This window comes from Taeniopygia guttata, chromosome 10 (assembly GCF_048771995.1).
Source record: "Taeniopygia guttata chromosome 10, bTaeGut7.mat, whole genome shotgun sequence".
NCBI lineage: Eukaryota > Metazoa > Chordata > Aves > Passeriformes > Estrildidae > Taeniopygia > Taeniopygia guttata.
Genome location: NC_133035.1, coordinates 20,140,571 through 20,155,760, shown reverse-complemented (window position 1 = coordinate 20,155,760; position 15,190 = coordinate 20,140,571). Strand labels below are relative to the sequence as shown.

The 15,190-nt window shown below is 52.0% G+C and overlaps 1 protein-coding gene across 2 annotated transcripts in view; it reads left to right on the top strand.

The window, feature by feature from the left end:
- The first annotated feature begins 434 nt into the window (after positions 1–434).
- Positions 435–15,190, top strand: part of UACA (uveal autoantigen with coiled-coil domains and ankyrin repeats) — a 28,327-nt gene continuing 13,571 nt past the window's right edge. For both annotated transcript variants that reach the window (XM_030281671.4, XM_030281670.4), the window contains exons 1-5: positions 435–584; positions 11,864–11,997; positions 12,871–12,959; positions 13,755–13,819; positions 14,526–14,583. In XM_030281671.4, coding sequence (XP_030137531.4) covers positions 528–584; positions 11,864–11,997; positions 12,871–12,959; positions 13,755–13,819; positions 14,526–14,583 — 403 coding nt within the window. In that variant the 5' untranslated portion in view covers positions 435–527. The remainder of the gene's footprint in view (positions 585–11,863; positions 11,998–12,870; positions 12,960–13,754; positions 13,820–14,525; positions 14,584–15,190) is intronic.

Sequence of the window (15,190 nt, the reverse complement as noted above, 5' to 3'; positions counted from 1 at the left end):
TGCCCAGCTCGGGGCTCTGCTCAGTGACCTCCTCGATGCTTTAAAATCGTGTTTATTACAGCGCCTTTTGCACGGCGGCCATTAGTCCTGCAAGTGAGCGGGAGGCTCCGAGCGGCCTTCTCAGCTACCGGCAGCTCTGTACTGGGATGGACGGAGGCGGTGCCCCCCCGGCAGCACGTACACCTGTCCCGGTGCCTTTCCCGGTGCTTTTCCCGGTGTTTTTCCCGGTGCTTTTCCCGGTTTTTATCCCGCTCCCTCAGGGGCACCAGCCGCCCCTCTCTGTGGTTCCCTGAGGGGCGGGAGCGGCTGCCCCGCCCGCAGCGCGCCCCCTGCCGGCCGGGCGGCTCCACCGCGAGGAAGTCCCTCCCCCCCGCCCCGCTCGCCGATTGGCCGCAGCGCCCGCGCGGGCGGCCGCCCATTGGCTGCGGCGCGGGTGGGCGGGGCAGGCCCGGCGCGTCCCGGCCGTGGCGGCGGCGGGAGCGCGGCGGGGCCGGAGCCGGAGCGCGCCCCCCGCCCGCGGCCGCGCCATGAAGAGCCTCAAGTCCCGGCTGAAGAAGCACGAGGCCGTCATCGCGGGCAGCGCGGTGGGTGCCGGGGCACGGGGCACGGCCCCCGCCTGGCTCGGGGGTGCGGCGGAGCGCGGGGGTCCGGGCTTCTGGTGGGGCGGAGCACGAGGGGGTCCCGGAGAATGGAGGGGCAGAGCACGGGGGTCCCGGAGAATGGAGGGGCAGAGCACGGGGGTCCCGGCTCCGGGCGTGCGGCAGAGCACGGGGGTCCTGGAGAATGGAGGGGCAGAGCACGGGGGTCCCGGAGCACGGAGGGGCAGAGCACGGGGGTCCCGTTTCCTGGCGTGGGGCAGAGCACGGGGGTCCCGGAGCACGGAGGAGCAGAGCACAGGGGGGTCCCAGCTCCGGGCGTGGGGCAGAGCACGGGGGTCCCGGCTCCGGGCGTGGGGCAGAGCACGGGGGTCCCGAAGAATGGAGGGGCAGAGCACGGGGGTCCCGGAGAATGGAGCGGCAGAGCACGGGGGGGGTCCCAGCCCCTGGCGTGGGGCAGAACACGGGGGTCGGCGTTTGGAGGAGCGGAGAACGGAGGGTGCGGCTCCTGGGGGGTCCCGGGGCACGGAGGGGCAGAGCGCGGAGGATTCCGGCTCCCCGGGGAACGGGCACATGGCTGGGAGCAGAGGGCGAGGGGAGCCCGGGAGCCGCGGGGAAGGAGAGGAGAGCCCGGGAGCCGCGGGAGCCGCGGGGAAGGGGAGAAGGAGAGCCCGGGAGCCGCGGGGAAGGAGGGGAGAGCCCGGGAGCCGCGGGGAAGGGGAGCCCGGGAGCCGCGGGACGATCCCCGCCAGGATCCGTGCTCGGAGGCCGGGCCGGGCTGGAGCGGTCCCCGAGCCGCCCCCCGGCAGGTTCCCCGTGCCCGGCTCCGGCCAGGACACGTTAAAAAGCACAAACGAAGCCCTTTATTTCCCCGAGAGCCTCGGGAGCCGGAGCAGAGCCGGCCCGGGGCTCGCTCGGCCGGCAGCAGGAGCGGGTCCCGGGTGGGATGGCGTGGGGCGGGCCGGGAGCGCTCCCGAGGGAGGGAGGGTTGCTTGGTTGGGAAGCGGGCAGAGCTGCTGGCCACACTGCGATCCTGACATCCCCGATGGAATGCAGCACCTCTGCGAGCGCACCTTCCTGATGGCAGCTCTCTGTGCCTTCTTGCCCGGCTTCCTGAAATTTAGGCTGGTTTTATCTGGCTTTAACTGGCTTTCTTGGTTTTTATTTTCACCTCATTCATCCCTGCGGATGACTTGTTGAGGGAGGAGGTCTGTGTAACTGGAGGAGACTGTGTTTGGAACTTGTTCGCGCGGTAAATCATCTTTAATTGTGCCTGTTCGGGAAATGCTGCCCCGGGAATCCGTCCTGAGCGTATCCCTGTGCTCCTCTGCGAGGAGCAGCGGGGCAGGGAGGTGGATGTGAGCGCTGGGTTCTGTCAGCCCTCCTGGGAGATCCCGGCTCTCCCCAAAATCCTGCTGTTTGCCCTGGCTCTGGAGATGGTACCTGACAGCCGCAGCTCCTCTCAATGCTGACAGATGACAGCTCCCATCCCCGTGCCCCAGGATCCACGAGCTCAGCAGTGATTCATGAGGCTGCTATGAGGATTTGTCATGCGTGGGCTGGCACTGCTCTGTGTTCATTAGCTGTCCTGTACTTTAGAGCTGTTTGTTATTCTCAAATTAGCCCAGTAATTACATTCAAACAAAGACTGGCAGCACCTGTGTTTGGTTTTGAATTGACATGGAGATTTTTCGCTTCCAATAAACCTTCTCTTCAGAGGAGGTTTGAGCAGCCTTAATACCTTTGAGAGCTGAAGTTACTCTAAAATACGTGAAGGGAATTTGCTTTCAGCAAGATCCTGTGAAAACAGGGATTTTTGTCCATAGTAAACTAATTTCCCCTGTTTATTACATAGTTTGGTTATGTGATCACTCCAGCACCTCATCAAATAGCAACTTTTAATCTTCTCTGTGGGGTCGAGCCCACCACGGTGGGTGGGTGTTGCAGGGATGAAGCTGGTCTCTGTTCTGCTGGGAAGGAGGGGAAGTGGGTGGGAGCCCTGCCAGCGGCTGCTTTGGAGATCCTGTGTGAAAGGAGTGGACAAGAGCTGCCTGTTCGGGAAACCTCATCCCTCTCTCCTCTCCCCACCCTGGGCTGTTTCCTGGGGGGTGGAGAGAAACCTAATCCAGCCTGCTTCTGGAAGTTTTCCTCCAGGTGAAGCTAGTAGTTATGTGCTTTCTGTTGGGAATGGCTTTATTTTTGATTTGTGATGGAGGGAAGCCACAAAAAGCAGTAGAAAGTAAAAACCATGTTAGTTATTGCCAATTCCACGGTTCTACAGAACCTGAAAGTGGAATCACCTGGTTTTGCCAACTCCAGCTGGCTGATGGTACTTGGAAAATCAGCTGAGCAGCCTGCTCAGTGCTGTGCACAGTGAGACAAATGCCTGTCATTAGCAGGAGGGCAGGCTGGAAAGTTGGATGTCAGCTTCTGTGGGGCACAAAGGTCACAGGAGGCGCCTCATCCACCAGGAAAGATCTTAATTAATGTTCTCAATCCCACTGGGACTGCAGCAGCTCCCACTGCCCGTGCCTCTGAGATTCCAGAACACATCCTGACACTACAAATGTGCGTTTGGGACCTGGACTGTGGTAAGGGAGCGTGTTCTTCAGCAGAGCTGGGAGTTGTGTCTGTACCCGTGAGATGCTCACTGGTTGGTCTCTCTTGAGAAGCCAGCTGGGGAAGGGTTGGTTTGTTGTTCTGCAAACAAACCTCTTCTCTCTGCTCAGACCTTTGCAGATGGACTTGCAGTGGTGAGTTCTGCCTGAAAAGGCACCTGCTTATTGCTGTAACTCTGGGGCAGCAGCTCTGCTCAATCCCAGCTGTGTTCTCCTCTCAGCTGGGGTAAAACCTTGCTGTCCCTTGTGATGAGGCCTGGAATTTGGAGATATTCCTGGGAAACATGGGGCTCCTGGTGGTGCTTGGAGCAGAGCTGGAGCTGCAGCCTGAGGAGTGAGATCCCCACAGTTCGGGGGCACCTGCAGGAGATGGGAATGGGCAGATACAAAAACAAGTGAAAACTCCTGCCAATCCTTTCTCCTCTGGGAAAAGTGGTGCTGGGTTTTGTTTAATTAAGAGAAACCCAACCTGCCATATAATTAGCGGAAACCATTGTGCAAGGAACAAAGGGCCACCTGAGCACTTGCCCTGGTATAATAAGCTGTGATTATTAAATGACTATCTGAACAAGCTCTGGAGTTAGTGACAGCTGAGCTTGTTCCAGGCTGTGTCAACACTTCTTTCCCTGTGGATGCTGCCCAGCTCTGTTAAGTGGGTGAGTTTTCCTCTGGGAAAGGAGGAGTGGAGCTTTGTGGGGTGACCCAATGCACCATTCACCAGAGAGCAGGTACCACCTCCTGCTCTGGGCTGACCCCTTTTGCCCTGGGAATGAAGGCTGCTGCTTGAATTTGCTAATTCACCAGCAGCACCTTCTTGCTGGACGTGCAGCAGCACCAATGTCAGCAGTGATTTGTAGCCCCAGCGTGCTGTCAAATGCACATTAGTCACTGAAGGGGTGAAAACCAGGGGTTTGATAACCTACTTTTAACCCTCTAAAGGTTCAAGGTCATTTCCAGGAGAAGAACCTGGTGCTGATGGGGGCACAGCAGAGTTTGTGCATGGACAGGATTTTTGTGGCACTGTGTCCTGACTCTGCCCTGTGCAAGGGCACAGACCAGTGTGTCAGCCAGGCTGATCCCAGCGCTCTGACCCATCAGCAGAGTTTTCCCAGTGTTGCTGCTGCTGGCTGGAGCAGTTCTGTCCTGTCCCCCTCCCTGAGGTGACTTTGCCCTGGCATCCTCGGGCACTGCAGCCAAGCACCCACAGCACTGTAATATTCCAATGTCATTCCTGGCCTGCCTGGGGTTGTTCCTTGGAGCAAGTTTGGTTCCAGGAAGCTTTATTCAGGCTCGTGCTAATGTGTTTGTTCTTGGAAAAAAACCTCTGTGTGATTCATTTGCATTTAGTTAACTGGAATTAGAGCTTGTTTGGGGTGAAGCTGAAGAAACACAACTGGCAATTTGTGGTGCAGCCTGTTTACAGGTGCATTGTAATTTTCAGGCTCCATAGAAAGGAGAGTTAATGCTTTATCACTTTGGAATGCAGCAATTAAAGATATTTAAAAGAGTGGAGGTTCAGTGCAGACCTGGGAGTTCAGTATCCTGAGCTGATGTGCAGACATAATTACACAGATAAGCTCTGTGTTTATCTCTTTTTTAAAGTTCACATGACCTTTGGTGTAGAAGCAACTTCTGGAGTACTTAGTCAGTATTTCAATATTAATATTAGCAAGCACATGCTTGAACATCTGAGGCTGGTCCTGTTTGCATCTCTTCCTGGTGGCTGACCAGGGCTGGGGTTTGCTGCTCCCTTCCCTGTGCGCTCGGGGCTGCTCCCTGTGTGCTGGATGCAACAGCCACCTCAGGTTTCATCACCCCGACTTTTCCTGATGCTTTCATGAATGGAAGCACACAAATCAATGGGGCCTTGCCTGAGAGCTCAGAAATTCCAGCTAATGCTGTGCCTGGAGCCCTGGGAAGGCAGGAGCTGTGCTGCTCCCGCTGGCAGCTGGACTCTGACCCTGCTCCTGGTTCTCCCTGTTTAAAGGGGAAATATTTCTCTGTGTGTGAAGGCAGGCTGCAGCAGAGCTGGGCTTGCAGGGCTCCCCTTTATCCAGGGGGTGTGATGTCCTCGGTGGGTGTGAGTCTGGCCCCAGGTACCACGGAGCATCCTCAGCAGATTTTGGAGATGCAGCTGCAGAGCCCCAGCAGCTCCGATCACTTCTGGTGTCAAGTCAGCTGTGCCTCAAGGCTGGCAGGCTGTTTTATCAATAAAGTGCTCTGGAGTTTTGTGTTGGCCATGAGATAGGAGAAAGTTGTTTCAGAGCAAAACCAGGACTGTTTTTAGTTCTTTGAGCCGGCTGTGCCTCCTGCAGGGGTTGTAGGCAGAATCCTTTGGCACTTCCAGTGTAGCCTCTGAGCTCTTGTGGCTGGTGCTGGTGGGTTTTCCCCTGGCACAGCCTGGAAGAGAGAAACTGGCACTGCTGTGAGGGCCCTCTCACTCCTTGCAGTGGGAAATGTCGATTTTGAGAGGATTTTTTGACATGTAACAGAGCTAGAAGTCAGTTTGAATTTTCTTGATTCTTAATAAATTGATCTTGATGGGGTACGCTGACTTGGGAGGAAACTACCTTCAGAGCAGGGTAAAATCAGGAATGTTTATGAGGTGATGTGGTTGCCTGCTTTAAGCTGTTTGTTAGCACGCTGTTACCTCATTAATGACAGGCTGCAGTTACATTTAAACCCACCAGGCACAGCACAGTGCTCAGGTGAGGTTTTGACAGGAGTGTTTTCAGCACCATACCAAACCAGAGCAGGCCTAAGGGAGCTGCTGGTTTTTATCCCATTTTGGGCTAAGCCTTGCCCACTTTGTGGCAGTCAATGGCTTTTTTATTCTGGAGGATCTCGGTGAATGAGGTGGTAACACAAAGTGCTGCCTGTGGGAAGGTGCTGGGTGAAACAAGAGCCCTGTGTTCAGGCTGTGTCTGCTTTTCCCTTGCACAGACTAAACCCACATGGCACTCCAGAGCATTTACACGTGGAGACAGACGTGTCCTGGGAATTAAGATACGCTTGTAAAGTACAAAACTGCCATTTCTGCTCGCCCCAGTGGGGTTTAACCCACTATGTGCAGTATTTTTTCAGATGGGTAAGCCAAATTCTTCAGGAGAGATGGGTTTAGTGAAGTGCCCTTGCACTGCAGGGGAAGCTGCGCTTGGGGAACATTTTAAAAACCAGTTTTCTGCTCTAACTTACCCTTTCATTCAGTCTGTGCAGTTTCAAAACGCACCAAAGCACTCCAAAAGCGTTTGTCACTTTGTGCCATCGAGGGCAGGGTGTGTCTGCCCACACGCTGGTTCTGATGACAAATGTACTCTGCCCTCTGGAGAAAGAACAGGGACTCCAGGTGTGGGGCCTGGTGGATGTGTGAGCCTGGCCCTGGCTCTGAAAGGTGCTTTGGATTGGATTGTGGGAGGAAATCCCTCCCTGGCACAGATTCCCAGCACAGCTGGGGCTGCCCCTGGATCCCTGGGATGTCCCAGGCCAGGCTGGATGGGGCTGTGAGCACCTGGGACAGTGGGAGGTGTCCCTGCCATGGCAGGGGTGGGACAGGATGGGATTTAAATCCCTTCCAAGTGCTCCCGGGGTTCTGTGAAGGGCCTCTGAGAGTGTGTGAGCTGTGCTGGCAGTGCCACCAGAGCTCTGTGCTCTCCTGTGTGCTTATGTCACCCGCTAATGGCATTACAGGGGCTGTGTCCCTGCTGGGCTTTGCTGGGGACAGGATCAGCCTGGCCCTGTGGTGGCAGGAGCTGGGCTCACTTTCACAGCTTTATCCCAGCTCGCTGTGAAGGGCTTAGGAGCTGCTTTGAGTTACAGCTGGTATTTCTGAGCTGGGTTAGGTGGCCTTAGAGCCCGTCCAGTGCCACCCCTGCCATGGCAGGGACACCTCCCACTGTCCCAGGTGCTCCTAGCCCTGTGCAGCCTGGCTTGGGACATTCCAGGGATCCAGGGGCAGCCACAGCTGTGCTGGGCACCTGTGCCAGGGCATCACACCCTCACAGGGAGAAGGATTAATCCATGGGGTTTGTGGCTGGGCCGTGTTTCCTGAAGTCCCTCGGTGCTGATGGAGCCATGGGAGCTGCTCTGTGCCTGGCTGGAGCTGGGCAGGGCTGGGGAATGTGGTTTAGCAATCCTAAATCTCGTGGTCAGGAGGATCTGCAGCGCAGAGGGGCTGCAGGATGAGTGCAGCTCCGAGACACGAGCAGTGTCTGCAGGCAGAGGAGGTGGAGACAAGGAAAACCTTTGGGATGGATACTCTGGAGAACACCTGGAAGCCATGGTCTTACCTGCATTTCTCACCCAACTGATTTTGGTGAAGTGGGGCTTTTCTGTCACTGCCACTTGGGAGGTGTATTTATCCTCCCCCCACAAAAAATAATATCCATTTTTAGCTTGAGGAGACAGACTTGGTTGTGGTCAGAAGACAGCACAGTCACTGCACTTTTTTGGGTGGCTTTGTCACATGGATGCTAATTGCAGAGAGGTCTTGGAACATTCTTTGGGGAATGTTGGTGCTGTGGGGCAAAGGCTGGTGCTCACACAGGGGATAGTTCAGAACTTGCTGGGAAAGGGAGAATTTGCCCAAATCTGAGCAATTGATTTTAAAGTTCTCTGCTGAGGAGATCCATGTATTAGGTTATCTGCAGCCTGTGCTGTGTGTCCTCCAGGGTGAGTGTAAGTGTTTTCCTGGCCCCGGACCAGCTTTCCCTCCTGCAGACAAAACAGTGCATTGCTTGTCGCGTTGACCTACTCCTCTAAATACAGCACTTGGGAGATCTCCACTTAAATTTAAAACTTGTGAAAGGGGATTCTCCATCTCCCTCCTGTTAATCATTGTGCTGTCTGTTTAGTGTTTTCACAGCCTCTGTGACTCCTCTCGTTTCACATGTTGGGAGACAGACTGGCAGCAGCAGTAAGCTGAAACCAGGTTTTATTCAGGAAGGGTTTCAGTGCTGTGAAAGGAGAATTTTTTTAAAGCAGAGGCATGTGTGTTTTCTAATTTAGAATGGGTTACATTTCTGTCAAAATAGGATTGTGCATTCCATCTGCTCGGCAGTTGTAGCTGTCTGAAGTCTGAGCCCGAGTCTGGTTGCGGCTCTGGCGCGGCGGAGCGGGGAAGGAATTACTGCTGGAGTATTTCAGTCCTGGTGTGTTATTAGCGGTGCTGAGCCCTCCGTGGGGGTGAGGTGGCTGTCAGGACCGTGTTTGTTATTTTAAAAGAGCGTTTGCCCGTCTGCAGCGGGGCTGGGGACGTGCCTGTCCCCTGAGTTCACTCGCGCACCGTGACTCAGGGCGCGGGCACGCCGGGAATGTATTAATGGCTATTGCTTTCTATCTGCCTATCAAGTAGTGCCTTATCAGAAAATAGATGGGGCTGATGGGGCTGGCTGGGGCTGTGTAGCAGAGCTGTCCTGGGAGCTCTGTCCGGCTGTCCGAGCGTGCCTCTGGCCGGGCTCCGGCTCCTTCCTCCAGCACTCCCGGAGTTATGAAGGCTGAAGAGGATGCTGAGGATGGGGAGAGCACCCTCGGGGAGCCCAGCTAAGTGAGGATGGAGCAGGAGGAGCTGCAGGTGGTGCAGAGCAGCAGTTCCTCGCCGTGACGGAGCTGGTGGCTCCTGGTATCCACCTCAGCATGATCTGCTGGTTCTCTTGTGCAGCCAAGGACGCAGTAGGTATCTCAGAGAATTACCTGGGCTCTCAGATCCTGGTACCCAGCTCAGCATGATTTGTTGGTTCTCCTGTGCAGCCAAGGATGCAGTAGGTATCTCAGAGCTCTGGCTGTGCTCTCAGATTCTGGTATCCAGCTCAGCATGATCTGCTGGTTCTCTTGTGCAGCCGAGGATGCAGTAGGTATCTCAGAGCTCTGGTTGGGCTCTCAGATTCTGGTATCCATCTCAGCATGATTTGTTGGTTCTCTTGTGCAGCCAAGGACGCAGTAGGTATCTCGGAGCTCTACCTGGGCTCTCAGATCCTGGCAGCAGCTCAGCATGATTTGTTAGTTCTCTTGTGCAGCCAAGGATGCAGAAGGTATCTCGGAGCTCTGGTTGGGCTCTCAGATCCTGGTATCCACCTCAGCATGATCTGTTGGTTCTCTTGTGCAGCCAAGGACGCAGTAGGTATCTCGGAGCTTTACCTGGGCTCTCAGATTCTGGTATCCAGCTCAGCATGATCTGCTGGTTCTCCTGTGCAGCCGAGGATGCAGTAGGTATCTCAGAGAATTACCTGGGCTCTCAGATCCTGCAGCAGCTCAGCATGATTTGTTGGTTCTCCTGTGCAGCCAAGGACGCAGTAGGTATCTCAGAGCTCTGCCTGGGCTCTCGTATCCTGGCAGGAATTTACAGCTGCAAAAAGGTGAAAGCTCGGATTGTGCAAGTGGGGTGTAGTACTTCTGTTTAATTAATGAGTGTTGTATCGCCTTAGCAGCTCCTCCTGCGAGGAATCTTCCTTAAATGTGAAATGTGTTTGTTAAATATATAATGATTTAAGCATGGAATGGTTTGGGTTGGAAGGGATCTTAAAGCTCATCCCATTCCACAACCTGCCATGGGCAGGGACACCTGGGGAAATCAATTATTTGTGTCCCAGGCTGCTCCCAGCCCCATCCAGCCTGGCCTTGGGCACTGCCAGGGATCCAGGAACACCAACAGCTGCTCTGGGCACCTGTGCAGGGCCTGCCTGCCCTCGCAGACAGAATTCCTTCCCAATATCCCATCCATCCCTGCCCTCTGGCTGTGGGAATCATTCCCTGTGTCCTGTCCCCCCATCCCCTTTTAAATTCAGTACACCACGGGCTGTGGATACGAATGACTGAAGTGTTGGTTTTTTTTTTAAGTAATGCTTCTGTTAATCAGAACTTCTATGAAATGGGAGCAGGGACTGGCTGGGGCGGGTTTGGGAGGATTTTCTGTCCATTTGGGCGAGCTGTGCTGGCAGGTATCAGCTGCAGAGGTACAACCCAGCAATCCCACCCCAGTGTGAACACCCAGGGTGAGATCTCTGTCCTGTAGGGATGGGAAGGCACTGGGAGAATTTAGGGAGCACAGTTGATGCTGTGTGTGCACAGTCTCTGAGGTATTTGACATGAAAAGCTAAGCCTTGCAGGAGGAGGTGGCTTTGCAGGGCAGCCTGTCCAGGCTGGGGAGGGACGTGGCACTGGTGATGACTTCTCAGGCCAGGCTGCCTTGGCTTTCAGGCTAATGGATGTGTTAATTGATTGATGAGTCAGTGCTGCACCTCAGCGGGCAGCACCAGTGCTAATTTCATTAGTGCTCTATTTTTATTACTCCTGTCACTTCTGGCAGGGCTGGACCGGGTTAGCTGCTGCTAAGCCTTCATGATTACTGTAATCTTGTTTATTGTGGGAAAGCGGAGTAAAGATTATCACCGGGGTCGTTAGGGCTGGAAGGGCCCTCTGGAGATCCTCCAGGCCAGCCCTGCACAGGCAGGCTCACCTGGGGCAGGTGGGACGTGTCCAGGTGGGCTGGGGATGTCTCCAGAGAGGGAGAATCCAGCTGCTCCAGGGCTCTGCCCCTTCCATGAACTTCCAAGAACTAAGTTCTTCCTCATGTTGAGGTGGAAATGCTTGTATTTTAGTTTCTGGCCATTCCTTCCTGTCCTGGGTACCACTGAACAGTGTGGAATCGTCTCTTATGGATTTATGGGATCCCCTCTGTCTCCTCTGATCATGAGGGCAGCTCCCTTTTCCAGATCACTGCAGGTGCAGGTGGTGGCAGTGGATTTTTGGGGTTGTTCTTTTTTGTGTAGCCTCTTTTACTTAAACAAACCCAGGGCTGGGGTTACCTGGTTTAATGTGAGGAATTTCTGACCCACAGTGAAAAGTAACTTCATGCATCCACAGGCTGCTCGTGTCTCACCTTTACCAGCAAATTCTTTTGCAGTGCAGAGTTAGATTAGAATGTCATACTCCTGTTTTGATTAAAATCCTCCATTGGAAGCCTTGCTCTTCCCTTAAAAGTTCCTTGAGCATCCAGTCATCAGTGTGCAGCTGGGATGTGAGGTTCTGTCACAGAGCAGTTTCCTGAAAAGCCCTGAGCTGTTCCGAGGGATGGTTTGGCAGGGAAGAGAACAAACTCTGCATTTTGGGATGGGAGGCTTGGCCTGGGGCCTGAAAGTCTGAGTTTGAAGTAAACAAGAGAGGAGTGGGGGGTGAGGGCTGTCTGGGCTGGGTGCTGGTGGTCTATTTATATCTGACTTGGGCTTCCTCTGCCCTCCGCAGCGCTTGGGGAACTGCAGGCAGTTCCAAACTATCAGCTTTGAATTTCTTTCTTCTGCAGCTCAGTAGCTGTTCTTCCCTCGAATATCACACTTAGCTAATTTATGACCCTCTGAACAGTCTGGCACAGCCAGGAAAAGCCATGTCCTGGAGTGTATTTTTAGTGCATCCATTTATTGTGGGAATATGAAACTGAACCAAGGCAAACTGAAAACGGAATGAGGAAAACTAAAGAAATGAGATCCTAAAGGTCTCCTTTAGGACCAGAGAGGCTGAGCCAGGCTGTCCCAAAGCTCTGCACGTTCCATGCCAACGGGGATGTTGCACAGGTGACTCCCAACACCCCGGTGGGTGCAGTTTGTACAGCCAGGTGGGTTTTGTGCTGCTCCATGAGCTGACATCTGCTTCTGTCTGCAGCTGAACCCAGACTGGAGCAAGTACGATGACAGGCTGATGAAGGCAGCGGAGAGGGGCGATGTGGACAAGGTTTCATCCATCCTGGCCAAGAAGGGGGTCAGCCCCACCAAGCTGGACGTGGAGGGGAGATCCGCGTGAGTGACGCCCCGAGCTCGGGAGTGCTGCTGGGAGGCTGCTGGAATTCATGCTCCTGCTGCTCTAGAAGCCTTTTGAGTACAGAAATCTGGGGGATACCTCATCTAAATGTAGCTTCACTAAGCTGGAACCCAGCTGGCTGGAAAGGGAAACTCCCAAATATTGTAATAAATGCAGGTGAACCCAGTGTGAAGAAATGACAATGTCTGACTCAGTTCAGAAGGCTGAATGATTTCTTTATTATAATTATACTATAAAACATTAATATACTATTTAAAGGAGATACTAAAACTACAAACCTACTTTTTCTATCATATCTAACTCTCATCTCCTGGCCCTCTCTGAGAGTCCAGCCCCAGGTGGGTTGGATTGTTCCATCAGACTCAAACAATCCTCACCAGGATCCAACCCAGCAATCACCCCAGGTAAACAATTCTCCAAACACATTCCACATGGAAAAACAAGGAGAGAAATAGAAATTGTTTTGTCTTTCTTCTCTCTGTGCTCCTCTATGAAAAAATCCTGAGAGAGAAAAAAATGTGCCTGCCACGCCCAAACAATCTTTGCTTCCAAGTGATCAGTGTTTAAAGACTTGCTCTTGCCGGGTTTGAGTATTAAAGAGAAACTGAAACCCCACTGGTATTTCACCTGGTTCACTCATGCAGGTAAACAGTGATTGTTTCTCAGGAAATTTGCCTTGTTCCTTGAAGTAATATTTGCAGAACCCTTAACTCTGGATGCTGTCCAGGGCTGGCCCCTGTAACACTTCCCTTACACAGCTGCTGGTTTGGTCTTTCCTGGCCAATATTGCCATTTTTGTGTACATACCAGCTGTGCCTAAGCAAGGGCTTTTCTGTTTGTTTTTTTTTTAGATTCCATGTTGTAGCATCAAAGGGAAATCTGGATTGCTTGAATACCATCCTGGTGCACGGAGTTGATATCACAGCCACTGATGCTGCAGGTGGGTTTCCTCACAAGCCCTGAAAGGGCAGCCTGAAAATGCTGGGTTTTATTCTGCAATAAAGTTAAGCTGGACCACAGGATAGCTCTTCCTTCTTTCTGTAGCTGGCAAAAACCTAATTATTTATGTGACTTGTTGCTGGTCCGAGGAAACTGGCCTGTTGTGGAATTCATGAATGCAGCAGAACTTAAGGAGTGTGGGTTTGTGCTGCTGTAATTGTGTTTATAATGTGCTCCAGACTCCCTGGTGAGGTCAGCATTCTGAGTGAGATCAACAGGATAAGAGCAGTTTTAAATGAACTTGAGGTGAGGATTCAGGGCAGTTTTAAATGAATTTCAGGAATGTTGTGGGAGGTGTTTGTATGCCTCAGGAGCTCAGAGTTCACCTGAACCTTCCAGATTTCCTTGTGTGGTAGCAGAGTTTGTGGAAGGCCTTATGGAAGAGACAGTTAACAACAGGTGTTAATTTTCAGGTTATTACCTCTGAATTTAATAGGTTTAATACGAAGCTGAGAACAAGAAAATCTACAGAGATAACTTGGCCTCCTCCTCTTATGGGAGAGTTGATTTTTTTAAATCCTTGTGTAGAGTCAGATGCAGTGTTTTGAGATTCATTTCACAAACGAGAGCTCATCCTTGAGTGAAGATTGACTGGAGTAGGAAAAAGCTGTGACAAGGTGAGGAGTAGAGAGGAGATGTCTCAGCACAGATCTGCAGGGACTGGCACACAGGAATGTTGTATCTAAAATGCTGGGAATGTTCAGAAGTTCACTGAGCTGCTGTTCTCTGTTTTTAGGCAGAAACGCCCTGCACTTGGCTGCAAAGTATGGCCACGCTTTGTGCTTGCAGAAGCTCTTACAGGTACTGAAACACAGCTTGTCTCTTACAGCTCTCCTCCTGAGGGGGAAAAGATGGCTTTACATACACTGCGTCAAAAGTGGGATCTGTGATTTCTTTCTTAATCAATCAGATTATTTTTGAGTCGTGGGGAAGAGACCTTTTCATGTTAAATACCAGGTTGGGACTGAAAGAGGGCTAAAATAAAGAAAATAAACTTTTTTTTTTAATATTTTCGTAGACTATCAAATCAAGGTGTAGTTTGTGGTTCTTGAAGAAAATGGGGCCGAGTGTCTTTGAAAGGCTGCTGTTCCCTGTCTGAATGCAGTTTAGGAACAGCAACACTGGCTGCTCCAGAGTGGTGTTTGCTTCAAAAGCTGGGCATTTATAGCCACAAACTCTCATTAATGAAACAGTGTTGGGGGGTTGTCTTAGGTTTATGTGATGTGTATTTTTTTTTTCATTTATTCCTGGTCAGTGTATGCTCATTTGATATTTTTTTTTTTTTTTTTTTTGTTATTTGAATGGGGTTTTTTAAACTTTTAATTGATGCATGTCTCCATGCAGATATAAAGGCTCACTGTCTGTGAAAAGTCTAATGAACTGTGCAATTCCTGTGCATATTTTTTACTTAAATCACGTTTTACTGCTTTAATGTAAAGCTCAAACACCTGATGTTGTACATGCAGTCTGGATTCTGGTTGGTAACTGGGATTATTTATTTTAACAGTACAATTGCCCGACAGAGAATGTGGATCTCCAGGGAAGAACTGCTCTTCATGATGCAGGTGAAAGGCTTTGCTTTGCTGGTAACTGTATGGAAATGAAGATTTAATTAATGGGCTTACTTCCAGATGGACTGAATTCCTCTCCTTTAATTTTGGTGGCTGTAGTAGGAGAGAGTATTTTATATTGTCATGACATTTGTCCTCAATAAGGATTTAACAGTCTTGTGGAGCTTGGAGGTCTGAGGTAAAGTTGAGTAAAATCTCCGAGTATCAGGAGCAGAGTTTTGGGGCAGTGCTGAGAGCAGGGGAAGACCCTTTCCTCTGGGTTTTCTGCAGGGTGTCTGGCCCAGCAGTGTCTGATGGCTTTGGGTGGTGTGAGAGCTGAGCCCTGCAGCCTTGTCAGGCTTTTTTGGAAATGCACGCAAAGCTGGTGGGGAGAAATGCTGATGTCTGACTCAGTTCAGAAGGCTGAATGATTTCTTTATTATAACTATGCTAAAATACATTAATATATTATATAAAGGAAGATACTGGAGCTACATAGCTACTTGGTCTAACTAGCATATCTAACTCACAATTTGTGACCCTCTCTGAGAGCCCAGCCCCAGGTGGGTTGGATTGGCCACCAGGCTCAAACAATCCTCACCAGAATCCAACCCAGCAATCA